Source organism: Oreochromis niloticus, linkage group LG22 (genome assembly GCF_001858045.2).
Source record: "Oreochromis niloticus isolate F11D_XX linkage group LG22, O_niloticus_UMD_NMBU, whole genome shotgun sequence".
NCBI lineage: Eukaryota > Metazoa > Chordata > Actinopteri > Cichliformes > Cichlidae > Oreochromis > Oreochromis niloticus.
Window position 1 is genome coordinate 7,498,104 of NC_031985.2, and position 19,873 is coordinate 7,517,976.

Genomic DNA, 19,873 nt, shown 5'->3' on the forward strand with positions numbered 1-19,873 from the left:
ACTCAGTGCATTTCAATCATTTCTCCAGCGAGTTTGATAGCTAGCAAAATAATAACCATAATTTTAAAAAAAAATAGCATGTGTAACGTACACATACTGGACTCACCTATCATGCGACTGGAGAACGCAAACTCCGCCATTGTTGTTTTCCATCAAACACTCATTAAAACAGGAACCTACAGGTATGTTAGCGCACTCATCCCCGACTGTCCGAGAGAGGGGCGGGGCCACATACTGAAACAGACGCAAGGCAGCCCAGGTGGGGAAATTTTGCTTTTGCGTCTCATTTTATTTCTCTATCTGATAAGAAAACAATTCAATCAGATAGCTATTTATTGTGAATGAAATACAGTTACATTTTCAAGCACTTTTAAGCACCACATCTGAAATTCAAGCACTTTTCAAACCTTGAAAAGACGACATTAGAATTCAAGCATTTTCAAGGATTTCAAGCACCCGTACGAACCCTGCAAATGCTGCACTGAGATCCAGTAAAACTAAGACTGACATTTTTCCACTGGTTGTATTCAGACATATGTCATTAAACACTTTGGTCAGAGTGGTTTCAGTGCTGTGGTTCTGTCTAAAACCTGACTAGAAGGCATCATAGCAGTTATTCTGTTTTAAGAAGTAATTGAGCTGTTGAGAAACTGCTTTTTCAATGATCTTACTTAAAAATGGGAGATTTGAGATCGGCCTGTAGTTGTTCATTTGTGTCTTGTCAAGATTGTCCTTTTTCAGTATAGGTTTAATTACAGCAGTTTTTAGTGGTTCTGGAAACACACCTGACATTAAAGAAAAGTTTACGATCTGTAACAGATCTGACTCCAAAGTCTTTGAGACCTTTTTGAAAAAACTTGTGGGCAGGACATCTAAACAGCAAGAGGAGGAGTTCAGTTGACCTAAGATGTCCTCCAGGTCTTTGCTGTTAATAGGGTGAAACTGTTTGATGGTGTTTAAACAGTTTTTCGGTGGACACAGTACATATCCTGAATCTGCTGTTGATGTACCAATTGCTTGTCTAATCTTTTGGATTTTTTCTGTGAAGAATTTGGCAAAGTCATTGCAGGCCATGGTCGAATGAAGTTCAGCTGCCACTGACACAGGAGGGTTTGTTAGCCTGTCAACTGTAGAAAATAAGAACCGAGCATTATGAGAGAGAGAAATAGGACCTCCTTGCACTCCTCAGTTGTAAATTATAATTGTGAAGTTTCTCTTTATAGATGTCATAATGAACCTGGAGGTTTGTTTTTCTCCATTTGCGCTCAGCTTTCCTACACTCTCTTTTTTCATTTTTCACCAGTCTGGAGTTTCTCCATGGAGACTTTTTCCTTCCAGACATAACCTTCACCTTAATGGGAGCAATAGTGTCCATTACATTTAACATTTTAGCGTTGAAGCTTTTGACAAGCTCATTGACTGAACCTCTGGACAGGTCAGGTGTTAAGGGGAAGACCTGGATAAAGATCTCACTACTGTTTTCAGTTATACACCGTTTTGTGATCACTGCTGTTGATATATTTTTGTGGGCTGAAATTTTACTTTTAAAGAAAACAGAAAGAAAATAACAGAAATAGTTTGGTGTTGAGTCAAGAGAGATGACATAGCAGGATGTAGTGAAAAGAGAGAACAGAACTGTTTTTGTACCTATGTTTGCATCATCTCAATTTTAAAGGGGAAACACTGCCTGATTAACATCTTAAATTTCCTCCATATGCTTAGTTCATTGTAGCCCGACACAGAGAAACACATAGACAGTGCCTCTTAGTCAGACATCTTATCTCAGCATGTCTTCCGAACTGGAAACTGCCCCACATTTTAGAGTGAAATACAGCAGTGGGGCCAATGAAAATGGAGAGAAAGAGAAAAATGAGGTGAAGACGCAGTACCAGGAAGCTAACTTAATAGAAGATGGTGGTAAGTACAAACTAATGTTCAGGATTCATGTGTTCGTAATTTTTGTTTTAAAAAAATACGAACCCCCCCCCCCGTGCGGGTTCATGTGTGTGCGCAAAAGGTGCTTTTGCTCGTTCATGTGACTTCTGGATTCACTTCAGTTCATTTATATTTAACCAGGGTTTTAATTTGATCAATCAATTATGCTTCAATTAAACTACTTTTTATGGATTCTGTCTCAGCAAACAGCACCAGAACACCAAATCACATTCACCCTTTAGAAATAAAATGCTGTTGCGACACTTCTAAAACACCCAACATAACCTTCTTTATTTTGTCCATGTAGAAAGCATCGTAAGTTTCAACTGAAGGCTTCATTGTTTGAAAATCCTCAGGGGGAGGATGCGGGATTTTTGCAAAGGCAGATGTCCGCAAGGTGTATGAATCAAGTGTTGAGACTGCAGTTACAGCAGCACTCCTCTTCCAGCATCACGGTGCATTTTCTGTATTTTGCACGTGTAGAAAGCATCCTTTGTCTAAACATAAGGCCTATTGTTTGAAACTCCTCAGGGTTGAGGATGCGGGGTTTTTGCAAAGGCAGAAGGGTATCATTTTAACTTTTTTGGACCCCCAGACACTGCAGAATGCTCTATTGTTTTTGGAAACACCCAGCCTACAGTGGGATGCAAAAGTTTGGGCAGCCTTGTTAATAGTCATTATTTTCCTGTATAAATCAATAATAAATGTCAGTTAAATAGATCACATAGGAGACACATACAGTGATATTTGAGAAGTGAAATGAAGTTTATTGGATTTACAGAAAGTGTGCAATAATTGTTTAAATAAAATCAGGCAGGTGCATATATTTGGGCAACACAAAAGAAGAAATGAAATCAATATTTAATAGATTTTCCTTTTGCATAAATTACAGCCTCTAAACGCTTCCTGTAGGTTCCAATGAGAGTCTGGATTGTGGTTGAAGGTATTTTGGACCATTCCTCTTTACAAAACATCTCTAGTTCATTCAGGTTTGATGGTTTCCGAGCATGGACAGCTCTCTTTAACTCACACCTCAGATTTTCAATAATAATATTCAGGTCTGGGGACTGAGATGCACTGTTCCAAAAAATAGTAATGTCAAAGTATCTTACTGTATATTTTACAGTTTTGTACTGTCTTTCTAGGATATCATTAAATTTACATAAGTAGACTGTGATCTTACATGTCAAAGGTAAAATAACATAACATCGCTGTAAATATAGTAAAACACAATTTACTTGTTTTTTAAATATATTTTTTTGTACATATGCATATTTAGATTGTAAAAATACATCCAGAAATGTATCATAATTTCACGAATATTTATGTGAGAGAATGATCTGTTAAAGTCAAATGTAATACTATGGGAAAATATATAAAATGATCGAAAATTAATGAGAATAATCAATAATTAAAGGAGTATTTGAATTATAATTTTGCTGAAAATTTCATGTCACCTAGGTCTGATTCAATAATTCAGAGGTAACAAGTGAAAATATAATTAATAGGAATAAAAACTAAAAAAAACATATTGTGGCGTGTTGGGGGAACAGCTAGTTCTCTCCCATCATGCCTTGGGACATGTGTTGCTGTTTAGATGTTCTTGTTTTATTGTTTATGGTTCCGTTACTTTTAACTGTTATCTTGAATGTTGTGTTTATGCAGAGTCACTGACAGTTGTTGTTTTGTAGAGAGAGTGCTGTACCATGAGTGACTTCTGTTGTGCTGTTGTTGAACCTTGGGGCACATCGTAGCACCAGCAAGTGTTTTAATAAAAAGCTTCTCCTACCAGCTTGGGGTTGAATAACAAGCTCAATCTTTCTCTGTGAGCTTCTTTGTTAAGATTCCTCTGCATTCCACAATCTAAAACACTGCACGGTACTAAATATATATTTTGAAAAAGAAATGTAGAGGTAGGAATTGCAATTGATATAAATAACATGATGCTAAGCATTGGCCAATGAATGTGAACTAACAACAACAAGGTCGAGGGTACGGCTGCGACCGTAGGAAAAAATCCTAATATAAAAGTATTTTACTGTGCATTTTACAGTAATGTTCTGTTCTTCTAGAATATCATTAAAGTTACGTAAATAGACTTTGACTTCACATTTTGAATGTAAATTAACGTTAAATCACTGTAATGTAATAAAACATAATTTTCACGATTATTAAATGTATCTGTCTGTACATATGCATATTTAGATTGTTAAAATACATTCACAAATGTATCATGATTCCACAAATATCTGTCCGTTATTTGAAAGATTGAACTGTTGAATTCAAATGTAATGCTATGGAAAAGCATATAACATGATCCCTATAAGCTTGTGTTACATCACATAAGTATTATTATCATTGCTAGTTAGGGCGATCGTGGCTCAAGAGTTGGCAGTTCGCCATGTGATCAGAAGGTTGCCGGTTCAATCCCCGGCTCGGACACTCTCCGTGGTCAAGACACTTCACCTACTGGCGATGGCCAAAGGGGCCGATGGTGCGAAATGGCAGCCTCGCCTCTGTCCCAGGGCATGCAATCCATTATTATTTAAACCAACTGTTAACTGTATATTTCTGTACATTTACGTATTATGATTCATATTGCCACATTCAGTCACCTTGTTTATAGGTAATTTCATTTTTTGATCACGTTAAAATGTTCCTAATTTAATGTCTAAAAGCACTTGGAAAAGGCAGAATCCCATGTAAAATTAGCGCAACAAACTCTATTTTCATTACTGAAAATAACCGTATTTTTATGGGACAGTTATTTTCTGTTATTTTACGGTCGTATTTTGGCGCCCCAGCTGCCGGAATATTACCGTTTTTTTAAGATGTTTTTTTTTCCTATTTATAGATGATTTCATTGTTTAATGATATTAACATGTTCCTAATTTAATGTTTAGCGGCACTTGAAAAAGGCGAGATCCCATGTCAAATTAGCGCAACTAATTGTATTTTCATTACTGGAAATAACCGTATTTTTATTCGGGAGTTATTTTCTGTAATTATACGGTCGTATTTTGGCGCCCCAGCTGCCGGAATATCACCGTTTTTTCAAGATGCTTTTTCTAACAGTGTGGACATTCCAGAATGTTGTACTTGTTCCTCTGCATGAATGCAGGAAGTGGATTTTGAGCAGTGTTTCGGGTCGTTGTCTTGTTGAAAGATCCAGCCCCAGCGCAGCTTCAGCTTTGTCACTGATTCCTGGACATTGGTCTCCAGAATCTGCTGATACTGAGTGGAATCCATGTGTCCCTCAACTTTGACAAGATTCCCAGTCCCTGCACTGGCCACACAGCTCCACAGCATAACGGAACCTAGGCAGCTGTGCGATACGACCAAAATCTCATATCCCGATATAAGACATCTATCGTCCGATAACGATATAAATCACAAAAATTAAGCATTTTCTGTAAATTCTGTGAATCTTGGGCCGCTCGACTTGTGTGAAGTGTTTCTAGCTGGGTGTTGTGTACCTAGAGTCGAGTGTTTTAACGATGTATGAAACTATACATTTTTAGACTACAGTGACCATCAAAACGATGAAAAAATATTGCCTTAAACAGTTTATTTTGCGACACCACGAAACAAACATAGCGTAAAATGAAACGATAGACGTTTATATATTTATATCGTCATCTGATATATATCGTTATATGGAACAGCCCTAATGGAACCACCACCATATTTTACTGTAGGTAGCAGGTGTTGTTCTTGGAATGCTGTGTTCTTTTTCCTCCATGCATAATGCCCCTTGTTATGCCCAAATACTCAATTTTAGTTTCATCAGTCCACAGCACCTTATTCCAGAATGAAGCTGGCTTGTCCAAATGTGCTTTAGCATACCTCAGGCGCCTCTGTTTGTCCTGTGGGCGGAGAAAAGGCTTTCTCTGCATCACTCTCGCACACAGCATCTTTGTGTAAAGTGCGCCGATTGGTTGAACGATGCACAGTGACTCCATCTGCTGCAAGATGATGTTGTAGGTCTTTGGTGCTGGTCTGTGGGTTGACTCTGACTGTTCTCACCATTCGCCGCTTCTGTCTATCTGAGATTTTTCCTGGTCTGCCACTTCGAGCCTTAACTTGAACTGAGCCTGTGGTCTTCCATTTTCTCAATATGTTCCTAACTGTGGAAACAGACAGCTTAAATCTCTGAGACAGCGTTCTGTATCCTTCCCCTAAACCATGATGGTGAACAATATTTGTCTTTAGGTCATTTGAGAGTTGTTTTGAGAGTTGTTTTGAGACCCCCATGTTGAGGGAACCTTACAATTGACCCCTTAAATACTCTTTCTCATTATTGGATTCACCTGTGTATGTAGGTCAGGGGTCACTGAGCTTACCAAGCCAATTTGAGTTCCAATAATTAGTTCTACAGGTTTTGGAATCTATAAAATGACAACAGTGCCCAAATTTATGCACCTGCCTGATTTTGTTTAAACAATTATTGCACACTTTCTGTAAATCCAATAAACTTCATTTCACTTCTCAAACTATTTCCAGAACAATCAGGTGTTCTGCATCAAATTTGATGCCACACAAATTATTCATGCCACTCCAAAAAGTAATATCTGTCCACTATGAGATAACGGTGAACATCACAAGTACACAAGATTTGCGATAAACGTTGTAAATCTCTCACATCTCGAAACACCGCCGTCACTCCTAAAACTTTCCCCCTTCCCAAACATCTAAATGCGATGTTGCCATATAATTTTTTGATTGGTCGACATGGTACATTTTTTGACCAATAGGAAGGGTGGGATTTTTTGGTTTTGGTTTTTGCTCACAGGCGGAGAGTGCTTTTGAACTTTTTCCTTATAAAACACAGTTTTTACCATTTCTATATAGTAAATATGGTAAAATGGTAAATGGCCTGTATTTATATAGCGCTTTACTAGTCCCTAAGGACCCCAAAGCGCTTTACATATCCAGTCATCCACCCATTCACACACACATTCACACACTGGTGATGGCAAGCTACATTGTAGCCACAGCCACCCTGGGGCGCACTGACAGAGTGCGATAGTATTCAGGAAGAAAACCAAACATTGCATGTATTTTTATCATAACTCTGGGTTTACGTGGCTTATCAATATGGAGGACCACAAGAGCCACGCGCATCGAAATAAAAATCTCTGTGCTTTAATAATGAATTGTAGAATAAATTCTGCAATTGTAAATTCATTTTTGAATTCCAATTTAATAAACTGCATTTCAAAATCCTTTTTCCAATTGCATTTCAAAATCCTTTTTCCAATTGCACTTTAATAAACTGCATTTTAAAATCCTTTTTTCAGTTGCACTTTAATAAACTGCAGTTCAAAATCCTTTTTCCACTTGCAATTTAATAAACTGCAGTTCAAAATCCTTTTTCCACCTGCAATTTAATAAACTGCAGTTCAAAATCCTTTTTCCACCTGCAATTTAATAAACTGCAGTTCAAAATCCTTTTTCCACCTGCAATTTAATAAACTGCAGTTCAAAATCCTTTTTCCACTTGCAATTTAATAAACTGCAGTTCAAAATCCTTTTTCCACCTGCAATTTAATAAACTGCAGGTCAAAATCCTTTTTCCACTTGCAATTTAATAAACTGCAGTTCAAAATCCATTTCCCTTTCCTGTTCGCTCCGGGATTAGCTGCTGGATTAGCTCCTGGATTAGCTGCTGGATTAGCTCTTCGATTAACAACTTGCTGGAGGCTATTCAAATTAGCCACACCGTGGGATGTAAGGAGCTCTCTGATTGGTTGGTCAGACACAGGCTGTCTGCCAGGCTGGATTTTTCTAGCTCATAGCTTCTCCCTGCTACGAAGTGTGTGTGCTTGTACAAAGGCCGTTCAGCGTCGGGATTTACACTCGGCTCGACACGGATATGTGAAGAATGAAGGGACCCTGCAGCGAAACGGAGAGCCAACCTCTGACTGAGTGCCTGTCTACACAGTCTGACCACCTGTTGAAGGTAAGGTGCTAACGTGGCTAACGCTAGCATCACCGCACGTAGCCCCGTTGTTTTAAGATCATCTTAGCTAATGAAAGTTTTACGTCGCAGCTGTACGAGCTCGCTACGTGTTTTGTAAGCTGCTGTGCTCTTCACAAATAAAGCTGGAAGCAGCTCAGACTGTTAGAACCAGCACTGAGGCCCGTTACATTTATACAGTGTTAGAGCAATGGCTGCAACCTACAGCCTTTAAACTAGCGATTACAATGCTGACAGTAAACTCGTCAGTCCAGATGTTACCACATTACTCTATGGTACTTAGAGTTAAAAACAACTGAGACAGGCTGATTAAAATAACAGCTGTCAGTTCTCTCATTCCTTATATCAAGACTGGAGATCACACTACTGATTTCAGTTCATTTAATATGTGAGAGCACAGATTCATTCTCAACTGGACATAAATGATGATCAAAGGTTGTATATATGATGAATTCATCAAATCCCAGCCTCTAACACAGTGCGCTGAATCTTAGCTTTGAATGTCCAGTATATTCTAATCAGTGCAATTTAAGCATTCACTGAACCTATAGTATCTACACCTGTGTGGCAAAGATACAGATAATGAAATTTAATTATTAATACAATATACATCATGAAAAATGAAAGCTGAAATTGATTCAGTTTAGTACTTTTCTCTGTATGCTCTGTGATTATAAAGGCCTTAAATTCTGTGATATATACTGTAAATGATGTTCACAGAGGTCTTAAAGTACTTAAATCACTGCTGATAGTCTGGTTGTTTACATTTTCACATGTTTTTGTGTCTGAAGGGCTGTTTGATGACGATTTGGACTCCTCTGGGAGATGAGGACACACCCACATCTGTTCCATACTGCAGCCATTGACGGTGTTACGGCTCTGAGTCAGCTTTGGGCCATCAGATGCACACACTGGAAAACCAGCACCTGGACTTCATGCAGGAGAGATGGCCTCAGTGATGGACTCTGCATCCTCTACTTTACCTCTAATCTCTTTCTTTTTTAACACACAATTAAAAAGTGTTTTTTTTTTTTAAAGTGTGTTGTGTTAGTCCCTGAAGGGAAATTACTCCTCTGCATTTAACCCATTCACCCAGTGAAGCAGTGGGCAGCCACCAATGCAGCGCCCGGGGAGCAGTGTGTAGGGACGGTACCTTGCTCAGGGGTACCTCAGGGTAGCCGTTCAGTGGAGTCGAACCTCCGACCTTCCGATCATGGGGCAGACACTCTACCTACTGAGCTATCCCTGCCCTAAACTGAGCTATCCCTGCCCTAAAATCACTCCAAAAGAGTGTAAACTTACTGAGGAAGTCTCTAACTTGTACACATTTGTACATTTACTTGTTTTATGAGTTATTTTTAAGACTAAAGTTATTCACAAAGTTTTTATTCTTCTGTATTTATTCTTTTGTATCATGTACCACAGTCAAACTGAACTTTACAGACCTGGTGAATTGGGGGGAAAAAAAGATCACACACACACACACACACATATATATATATATATATATATATATATATATATATATATATATATATATATATATATATATATATATATATATATATATATCATTCAGCTTCAGCAGTATTTCTATTCATCTTATGAATTCCAGTCTAATGTCAATTCACTGAGTTCAGTTTTGGTCTTAAACTCCAGAGAATACCACCTGGTTCAACAATCTTTTTATCTGATTATTGGCAAAATGTTTTCTTCTGAAAGAAGAAAACATTTTGGGCTCAATTTCAGCCTCAGGCAAAATTGAGCCCAAAGAAACAAAGTTTAGTTCCTCTTGATTTTCCATGGAAAATTGTTTTATCACTCATCCAGGTGACTTCTCCAGTGTCACGGATGACTGATGAATGTATCTCCCACTGGAAACCATTGTGTCCAGTTAAAGTCAATCGACTTTTTTTAAGGAGAGTTGTTAGATGCTGTGCTCATGAGGACAATGGGTTTTAACTTGCAGCACAACACAAAGCTGCCATACTGGATCAACGATCAAAACACTTAATTGAGCAGAATTAAGGCAAAATGTAATATCCTCATATGACACATCACACATGATCCAGCATTGTTCTAAGAATGCAAACTTTCTTATTGGAAGTTTCCACAGCTGCCAGAAAGGGACAGATTTCTGTCTGGTCTTAATGAGTGGTCGTTGCTCTCTTGTTTTCTCTGGAATTGCTGCACAGAGGATGTAACACCCATGATAAGCACTGAGGTTTGTGTCCTTGTCAGAAATCAGCAATACTCAGCTTCCAGGTAAGGAAAAGTGGAACCAGAAGATATTCAAATGCATCTCTCCACAGCTGCTGATGAATTCTACAAAAAACAAAGTTTGTTAAAAACATTTGCAGGTGAATCACCACTGATTTATCAGTGACATCCATTTACTCAAAAATTACTGACAAGTGGATAACTAGAATATATATATATAATTTCAAAATGTCCTGTACAAAATGGAACTGTATATGACAAATGTGGTGTGGTGCTTGTGGAATTTTTAACAAGGACCCTACAAAACTTTACAGTACTCATGCTGCCAAACTTTTGACAGCTAGGTGTGCAGTAGGGCTGGGTATCGTCACTTATTTCTAGAATCGATTCAATTCCGATTCACAAGGTCCCGAATCGATTCGATCCACGATTCGATTAAATTCGATTTGAATTTGGGAAATTTTGACAGTCATAAATATTATAATTCAGATCAGTACATTGACATATTTTTGTATCTATAAAAAGTAAGCTGACACACGCAAGACTTTATCAAAGGTGTGAGCGTCACAGCAGATGCCTTTGTGTCAAAGTAGCTGAAGATAAAACACAGAAAAACATGAAGGTGGTTTTCCTGGCCTGGGATTTTATAAAAATATTCTGCAGTACATCAAAAACGAAAGAAAACCATTAATCAACATATGAACGTTACCTCTGACGTTACAGCGGTTTTATTACAGACACGGCTAAGCGGTTTGCATTTTGCATAATTTTAAAAAGTTTAAATTTGTTCAGTATTGAACGGCAGAAATTCGGTTTTCTTTTCGGAAGAATGTAAAACGAAAAAAAAAAAAACAGCGGCCGACAGCGCTGTAAACAACAGTAGAGTTGTGCGTAACAACCAAGCGAATAATGCAGAAAACAGTACACAGAGAGAGAGAGAGCTGTGCATGAAGTGTGATTTTATCGTGGGTGAAGCAAAACAGTAAAAGTCAGAGGGAATTCATGACGATGTTTATGTGAAGCGTAGTTTGGATCTTCTTTTGCTGCTGGTTCGGTCAATATTGTTTGGAGAGAGATAAAACTAACAGCTTTAGAATCAGTGCAAAAAGGGCGTGAACACAAAGTGCTACCTGCCGAAATATCAGAATCAGGGAGCTGTCGGCTTTCAGCACCGACCGTGTCCGTGCAGTTGTTGTGCCAGAAAGTGATTGCCGTCCGTGGGAACGCGCGCAGACGCTTAAAGCTGCAGCGCCCGTCGGGTGAGAAAGGCAACATCTCACTGATGCTGATCCGCGGGTCCGCGCTGTGTGTTTATGTCCTTGTGCAGAATCCATGTACCTGCTCTCATTTACTGTCTTAGCTGTTTGGTGGTTGTTGAAATTTTGTGAGGTTTCACTCGAGATTCTGGCGTTTCGGGCAAATTTTTATTTATATTAAAAAAATCAATTCAGGATTTTAATGAATCGATTTCACGTTATCCAAGCCAGAATTGATTTTAATCGATGAATCGATTATTAAAACCCACCCCTAGTGTGCAGTTCCTGCTTTAAATGCATTCAAAATCTAAGTGATAAGAGGCCAGAAATGTTTGAACTCGCTTATGAACCTACATCACTGAGGCCATCTCTCCTGCATGAAGTCCAGGTGCTGGTTTTCCAGTGTGTGCATCTGATGGTCCAAAGCTGACTCAGAGCCGTAACACCATCAATGGCTGCAGTATGGAACAGATGTGGGTGTGTCCTCATCTCCCAGAGGAGTCCAAATCGTCATCAAACAGCCCTACAGACACAAAAACATGTGAAAATGTAAACAACCAGACTATCAGCAGTGATTTAAGTACTTTAAGACCTCTGTGAACATCATTTACAGTATATATCACAGAATTTAAGGCCTTTATAATCACAGAGCATACAGAGAAAAGTACTAAACTGAATCAATTTCAGCTTTCATTTTTCATGATGTATATTGTATTAATAATTAAATTTCATTATCTGTATCTTTGCCACACAGGTGTAGATACTATAGGTTCAGTGAATGCTTAAATTGCACTGATTAGAATATACTGGACATTCAAAGCTAAGATTCAGCGCACTGTGTTAGAGGCTGGGATTTGATGAATTCATCATATATACAACCTTTGATCATCATTTATGTCCAGTTGAGAATGAATCTGTGCTCTCACATATTAAATGAACTGAAATCAGTAGTGTGATCTCCAGTCTTGATATAAGGAATGAGAGAACTGACAGCTGTTATTTTAATCAGCCTGTCTCAGTTGTTTTTAACTCTAAGTACCATAGAGTAATGTGGTAACATCTGGACTGACGAGTTTACTGTCAGCATTGTAATCGCTAGTTTAAAGGCTGTAGGTTGCAGCCATTGCTCTAACACTGTATAAATGTAACGGGCCTCAGTGCTGGTTCTAACAGTCTGAGCTGCTTCCAGCTTTATTTGTGAAGAGCACAGCAGCTTACAAAACACGTAGCGAGCTCGTACAGCTGCGACGTAAAACTTTCATTAGCTAAGATGATCTTAAAACAACGGGGCTACGTGCGGTGATGCTAGCGTTAGCCACGTTAGCACCTTACCTTCAACAGGTGGTCAGACTGTGTAGACAGGCACTCAGTCAGAGGTTGGCTCTCCGTTTCGCTGCAGGGTCCCTTCATTCTTCACATATCCGTGTCGAGCCGAGTGTAAATCCCGACGCTGAACGGCCTTTGTACAAGCACACACACTTCGTAGCAGGGAGAAGCTATGAGCTAGAAAAATCCAGCCTGGCAGACAGCCTGTGTCTGACCAACCAATCAGAGAGCTCCTTACATCCCACGGTGTGGCTAATTTGAATAGCCTCCAGCAAGTTGTTAATCGAAGAGCTAATCCAGCAGCTAATCCAGGAGCTAATCCAGCAGCTAATCCCGGAGCGAACAGGAAAGGGAAATGGATTTTGAACTGCAGTTTATTAAATTGCAAGTGGAAAAAGGATTTTGACCTGCAGTTTATTAAATTGCAGGTGGAAAAAGGATTTTGAACTGCAGTTTATTAAATTGCAAGTGGAAAAAGGATTTTGAACTGCAGTTTATTAAATTGCAGGTGGAAAAAGGATTTTGAACTGCAGTTTATTAAATTGCAGGTGGAAAAAGGATTTTGAACTGCAGTTTATTAAATTGCAGGTGGAAAAAGGATTTTGAACTGCAGTTTATTAAATTGCAAGTGGAAAAAGGATTTTGAACTGCAGTTTATTAAAGTGCAACTGAAAAAAGGATTTTAAAATGCAGTTTATTAAAGTGCAATTGGAAAAAGGATTTTGAAATGCAATTGGAAAAAGGATTTTGAAATGCAGTTTATTAAATTGGAATTCAAAAATGAATTTACAATTGCAGAATTTATTCTACAATTCATTATTAAAGCACAGAGATTTTTATTTCGATGCGCGTGGCTCTTGTGGTCCTCCATATATCAACACAATTGAAAAACAACACAATCAACACAACTGAAAAACAGGTATAAAGTCCACACTTTTTCCCTCAATTGTTCCGTCTGTCCTACACACACATCTCCAATGGTTGTACATGTTGTCATTAACGTGGCTTCACTCCACATCAGCCGCCTAGCTAAAACACCGGTATCAGCACATAAGGACGCTGTCATAGCCTGTCAAAGACATTGATTAGCTGGGTATATATGAATGTGAATCACATTAATGGATGTACTATGGGATAAGATGGCATTGTTCTAATCCCGTACTGGAGCAGCCAGTTACTTACTGACTAACACTGCAAAACAGAATTGTTAAAGTATTAATTTTAATTTCAATTCAGGTTAGATTTTTTTTTGTGCGGAACACAGATTTTCGGTGTTTCTTTCTGTCTCGTGGTTCGGAGAAAGTCTCAATGCATTTTATTATATGTTCATGTTTCAGACGAATTTTCCATGTCTGTAAATGAAAGTAAAATTAAATAAAATAGAAACATCTATAGTTATCAAGTTATTTTTTAAATTTTTCATAATCATATTGTATTTACAAAAATGTTTTTCAACATACTGATTAAGGAGAAAACTTGCCTTTCCCAAGGAGGAAAAAAAAATTCTGAGGAATATTCCAGTGAATCTGGATGAAACTTGGCACAGAGGTACAGTAGGTGTCCCAGAGGAGGACTGTGTTGAAAGTTGGACATCAACTATTAAGAATGATGATCGGGATATAACGACAAAAGGCGCTAGCGTAAAGACTCGTGTAGAACTCCAAAGGTTGATTCTGTTCATCTGGACGTAGCGTTTTCAGTGGGAGAAATGTTTCGTCACTCATCCAAGTGACTTCTTCAGTCTCAGCTGACTGCGGGTTTCCCCAACCTTATAAACAGTACATTTGCATAATGACTGAAACCAGCCTACTGAAGGAACAATGGGCTGGGAGGTCACTTCCTTAATCTTAATCATGCAAATTCTCATGACCACTGATCAACAACAACTGACCAAAACCCACTGATCAAAGCCCACTGATCAATGGCCATGAGTACCATTCACAGAGAGTTGGGGAATGGCTGCAATCACAGCAATGTAATCACAGGAGGCCCCCTCCTCGATTCAGAGATGGTCTTTCCCTTTTCACGTAAATGGCCTAATTGACTCCGCGCTCAAACCAGCGTTCCTCTCTGTCCAGGATGTGTACATCCTCATCCTTGAAAGAGTGTCCACTGGCCTGTAGGTGTGAATAGACTGAAGAGTCCTGGCCCGGTGTTTAGAAAAAAATGCATCTCAACTGCTCCGATACTCCTGACACATACAGGATCACTACAGGTTTTCGGTTAGGCAGCGGTTGTCTTTCTCTCCTGGATCGGCTGGAGCTTTCTTTTGGCGCCTTCCCAGCTTTGACAAAAGTCCAGCTGGGATAACCACATTTACTCAGGGCCTTCTTGATTTGCTGTTCTTCTGCCTCGCTGGCCGCTGTGTTAGTGGGGATGGTGTTCACTCTGTAGTGTCCTAATGACACCCAGTTTGTGCTTCTGTGGATGATGAGAGTCAAACCTTAAATACTGATCCGTATGCGCAGGTTTACAGTACACGTCAGCTTTTAGATGTCCCCCATTACTGATGAAAATCAGTCCAAGAAGGCTAACCAAAATCAACCTTTGGAGATTTACTTACCTCGATGATTGAGCATGCATCAAGACAACTCGTGTAGAAGCGCAAGAAAATTTATGCGGCGGATAAGAAGCGGCTGGCTTGACCGCGGCTCACAAATGATGGCTCACTTGACCATGGTCGTCTTCAAGGGGACTCACGTGGCTCTGGGCGGTCCTCGAAGTCACGTGTTCTCCCACCTGCTGCCTCACCTGCACCGGAGCTTTCCCCGCAGAGAGTGGGCATCTCTCACCTTGCTTTAGCCACTTCCTCTCTTGCTGCTCTGCTCCTCGCACACACATCGCCAGCTGCTTCACTCACCGACCCAACCACCTCGCTGTGCCACGACGGCTCTGCCTCCCACCTCGGCTCAACATAGGCTCTCTCGCTTAGTGACTCATCTGTTTCCACCAAAGAGAAGCGAGGCTCACACCACCGTCGGTCTTCCCATTTGGAGCAACAGTATCCGTCGGTGAGCAAAAATGACTTTTTTCTTTCACCTCACCACAACTCAGGGATTGCATGTCAATCATCACAATCAAACACTGTATATTGTGATTACATTCTGGACTATCCAATTACTATTCACTATCATTCTGCTTCTAAAGAGACTGCTTTTCCTGTTAATACTCACCATCTTATCTCCGAAGAAGCTGTTTCGTTATCCCCTACCATTATTAAACACATTCACGCCACAGTCAGTATCACTCATCCCATCGTTATATTCACCCCTATCATTAAGCCATCACCCGTGCCATCTCCCAGAATGAGGGCAGCTGTGACCCACTCTATCCCCACACCCGTTTTTGTTCCTCGGGTGGGGATGACTGGTGTCCAGCCACCTCCTGTGCCTTTCCCGGCACCCAGGGTGAGGGCAGCCAGAACCCAGGCTGACCTCCCTAGAGGCTCAGCTGAGGATCTCCAGCCGCTGTCCTCGCGACCTGAAGGCTCGGAAGAGCTAGCCTGTCCACCCACCAGTTCAACATCCCATCCACTCCCTCATCCAGCTTTCCACGCCCTAGCACAATCTCTGGTTAGGCTAGCCGACTTATTTCCAGCTCAAGCACCAGGTTTTCCTAGACCAGGCTGCAGCCCCGCCTTCCGCGGGGTCGGCCTCTGGACCTACTCAGTCGCCGCCACTGCATGGTTGGCCTCTGGACCTGCTCAGCCGGCTCAGCAACTGGCCACACGACTGCCCAGCAGAACTGTTTCATTTTGGACTCCACATAAAAAAATTCTTACTTCACAATTCATCACAATACAGTCCTCATCTTTAACCCATAGTGGTTCAGGTAATTTTGTCAGGGACTTGGAAGGGAGGGCATGCCCAGTCTAGCTCATCAATGTTGAGAGAATCATCGAAATGCAAAATATCTTCCTCATCGTCTGTGTCTGTAGTCTGTAAGTTTTGGTGGTGAGGGGGGTGTACTCCACTCCGACACTGGCAAATATCTTCAGTCCAATCTTTAAATGTAGGTGTAACAGTAGGGTTTGTGGATGGACCTTCAGAGACTGAAGTTTGGTCTGTGTCCCTGATACAGTCATTTCTGTTACCGGCTTGTATCAAGTTCTGGCACTTTGATGGCTGTTTGAGCAGAAGGGCCAGAAGATATCATCGTCTGCTGGCCCATTTTCAAAATCAGGCTTTTGTTTTATAAAAGAAAACAGATTGAATATTGTTGGAAAGCCTGTCAGCTGTGTGGGGGAGCCCCCTTGTGGCGAGAGAGCACAGCTGCACTATTGAGCACATGTTCCAGTGATCAGAGTTTATTTGAGCTAACATAGAGCAAAAGCCACCTAGCAGACTGACTCAGCAGGGGATGTCTACACATGGTGTGAGTCGTGTGTGTCACTAAAGAATTGTGAGAGTTGTGCAGCCCTGCCTGGAAAGGACAGTTTAGTCTTTTATGCCATTTAGACATTTAGTGGATGTAGAAGTGCAATGTGTATTGACCTGTTCGCTATGTGGCTATTTCATGCTACTAATGCTACTTGTTATGCTACATACTTGCTAGCTGTAAGCTAAACCCATTTGGTGTTTTGTGATATATTGTTGTTGGGTGTATTGGCAGTAAGTGTCATGTACTGTAAGGGTTTGGGAGTAGTGTATGAAACTTGTGCATGTAGATGTTCATATAGGAATTCCCATTTGTAGTTCTGGTTAGATTCGAAGAAAGCTAATGAATCATAATTCATGACTCAGATGTTTATTACATTCAGTATTCTGTATATGTTCTGTTCACAGGCCACACCCACACCCCTCACCACTCTGTAAGCCTGCGGTTGCATTACTGTGTTGCTGTACTGTGCTGTTAAGCTAAGGAATCACAGTAAAGACGGTATAACCTTTATCTGTGCGTCCTGTGTGTTCTGACCGACATCCCAAGGTGAACACCACTGCTATTCAGCCAACGCCTATACAGTCCTGGGTTCAACCCAAATTAACAAATATCCTATAATATCGTATCATACACATTTATAAAATTCAATAATAGTCCTGATTACTTACCAAATGAAATGGTAAATGGTGTGCTCCACAGTGCGTTCTGACGCAGAAATGCAGTGGGTCAGTGGTTCTGAGGTACACTTTGTATAGGCTGTGTGTTTCCAAAAACAATAGAGGGTGCCGCTCTATCTGGGTATCGCAGTTAAAACTGTTAAAATGGTATACCTTGCGGCCTTTTGCCTTTGCAAAAACCCCGCAACCTCCCCCCTGAGCAGTTTCAAACAATAGGCCTTATGTTGAGACAAAGGATGCTTTCTGCACATACAAAATACAGAAAACGCACCGTGATGCTGGAAGAGGAGCGCCGCTGTAACTGCAGTCTCAACACTTGAATCAAACACCTTGCGGACATCTGCTTTTTCTGACCATATGTAGATAAATTTAAAAAGCTGTTACGCCATTTCAGGGTTGTCAAGGCAACAGCAAAACAACAAATTACTACACATATGTCTGTATAACATTTGCTGCAACACTTCCAGAATCTATAAAAAGTAGCTTAGTTAAAACATAATCGATTGATTAAATTAAAACCCTGGTAAAAACATATTTGAACTTAAGTGAACCCATAAGTCACATGAACAGTGGGGGTGAGGGGTGGGGGGCACAAACAGTACAGGTATATTACTACTCTTATGACTTTGAGATGATGTTTCTACATAACAGTTTAATTCAATTTAAAGAAAAAATAGTCTTTATAGCCTGTAAACACTGCTTCATCAATGGTTTCTTTTTTAGATGGACACACCCAGAAGAAGCTTCCAGCTGTGAAAAGAAGCTGCTTCAAAGCTTTTAAAGTGAGCCTGGGAGTGCTGTATCTTCTGATTCTCGCTGGAATCACGACACGCTGTGAGGAATTTTATTCCAATAATACTGGCTGTATTATTTCCACATTATAAATTTTTAGCAACATTTTTAGATGATCTGCTTTTATTTTCTTCCTCTTCTTACTTCATATTTCCATTTAAAGCATCCACCCTATAGTATGTCTGTGAAGGTTCTTAGTCATCCGGGTCATTGTAGTCTAAGGAGCTTAGAAAGAAAAGCGTCTGGACTTCTTTCAGTTGCTTGAAGACGGTTCACCTCTCCTCTTCATTTGAGACTCTCAAAGTCCAGACGCTTTTCTTTCTAAACATTGTTATGGAAATGTTAAGAATAACACCATGTGAGCTTGATTCCAAGTGGGTTTAATAAACACATTGCAATGTGGAGAGAGCATCCCAGTGAAACACCAGGATTATCTCTGAATTGTGGCCGCCGCCCTTAAATCTTATATACAGAGACAAAGACAAAGAACATTCCACAAACTCTTACATGTTGGCCCCTCTTACGGGGGGCTATACCTCCTCCCTCACAGAGAGAATTATGACCTTGTTTTCTGCTTGGCCGTCACCTAAGGATTTACATCCCTGATAAGCTGAAGGAGTCTCACTATCTGTTTAATGTTTCCGGTTACGATGGCCTCACTGTGTTAACATTCCACATGCATGTAAACTAGTGACAAGAGTGCTCTTACTATAGTAAAGTGAGAAAGTGATTGTAACGTTGGACCCGATAAACATACGCTGGAGCGAATATGATGACAGCAGAACTTTTTATTTGACACTGTGGTTTGTTCACTGGGACACAGACACTCCCGCTCTCTCTCTGCTGTCACGTCCGCTCTCCTCCCTCCGACTGTCACTGCCAACATATAAAGAGACACAATCACTGTCAGATCCCAGCACACCTGTTCACCCCGCCCCTGCGCCACCCCGAGAGCTCACTGCGTCACCCCTCCTCTGCAGCTGGCCAGAGACCACACCCACGCCACAGTGATATTACTAATGTGATCCTTCCTCGTCTTATTCCTGAGACCTGTACCATAAAGCATTACTTGGGCTTAACGAGGTAAATTCAAATTTACTCCTAAGCTTCGATCTTACAAAGGTAGATCACTTCTTACTGGGGTACCACTGGGTTTGTTCGTGATTTGAGATTATTATATACTATGCAACTGCTTACTGACCAATCAGTTCACTGGGAAATAGCGTGACCATGCCTGATCAACATCTACGAGCGCTGGTAGTAGGTTGATCTGTTAATAGGAGGATCTGTAGGTCCTTATATATTCT

General features: G+C 40.3%; 1 protein-coding gene across 2 annotated transcripts in view; it reads left to right on the plus strand.

The window, feature by feature from the left end:
- The first annotated feature begins 1,739 nt into the window (after positions 1-1,739).
- The window catches only part of LOC102077190 (C-type lectin domain family 4 member M), a 42,828-nt gene continuing 24,694 nt past the window's right edge, over positions 1,740-19,873 (plus strand). For both annotated transcript variants that reach the window (XM_025902456.1, XM_019350729.1), the window contains exons 1-2: positions 1,740-1,917; positions 18,498-18,608. In XM_025902456.1, coding sequence (XP_025758241.1) covers positions 1,788-1,917; positions 18,498-18,608 — 241 coding nt within the window. In that variant the 5' untranslated portion in view covers positions 1,740-1,787. The remainder of the gene's footprint in view (positions 1,918-18,497; positions 18,609-19,873) is intronic.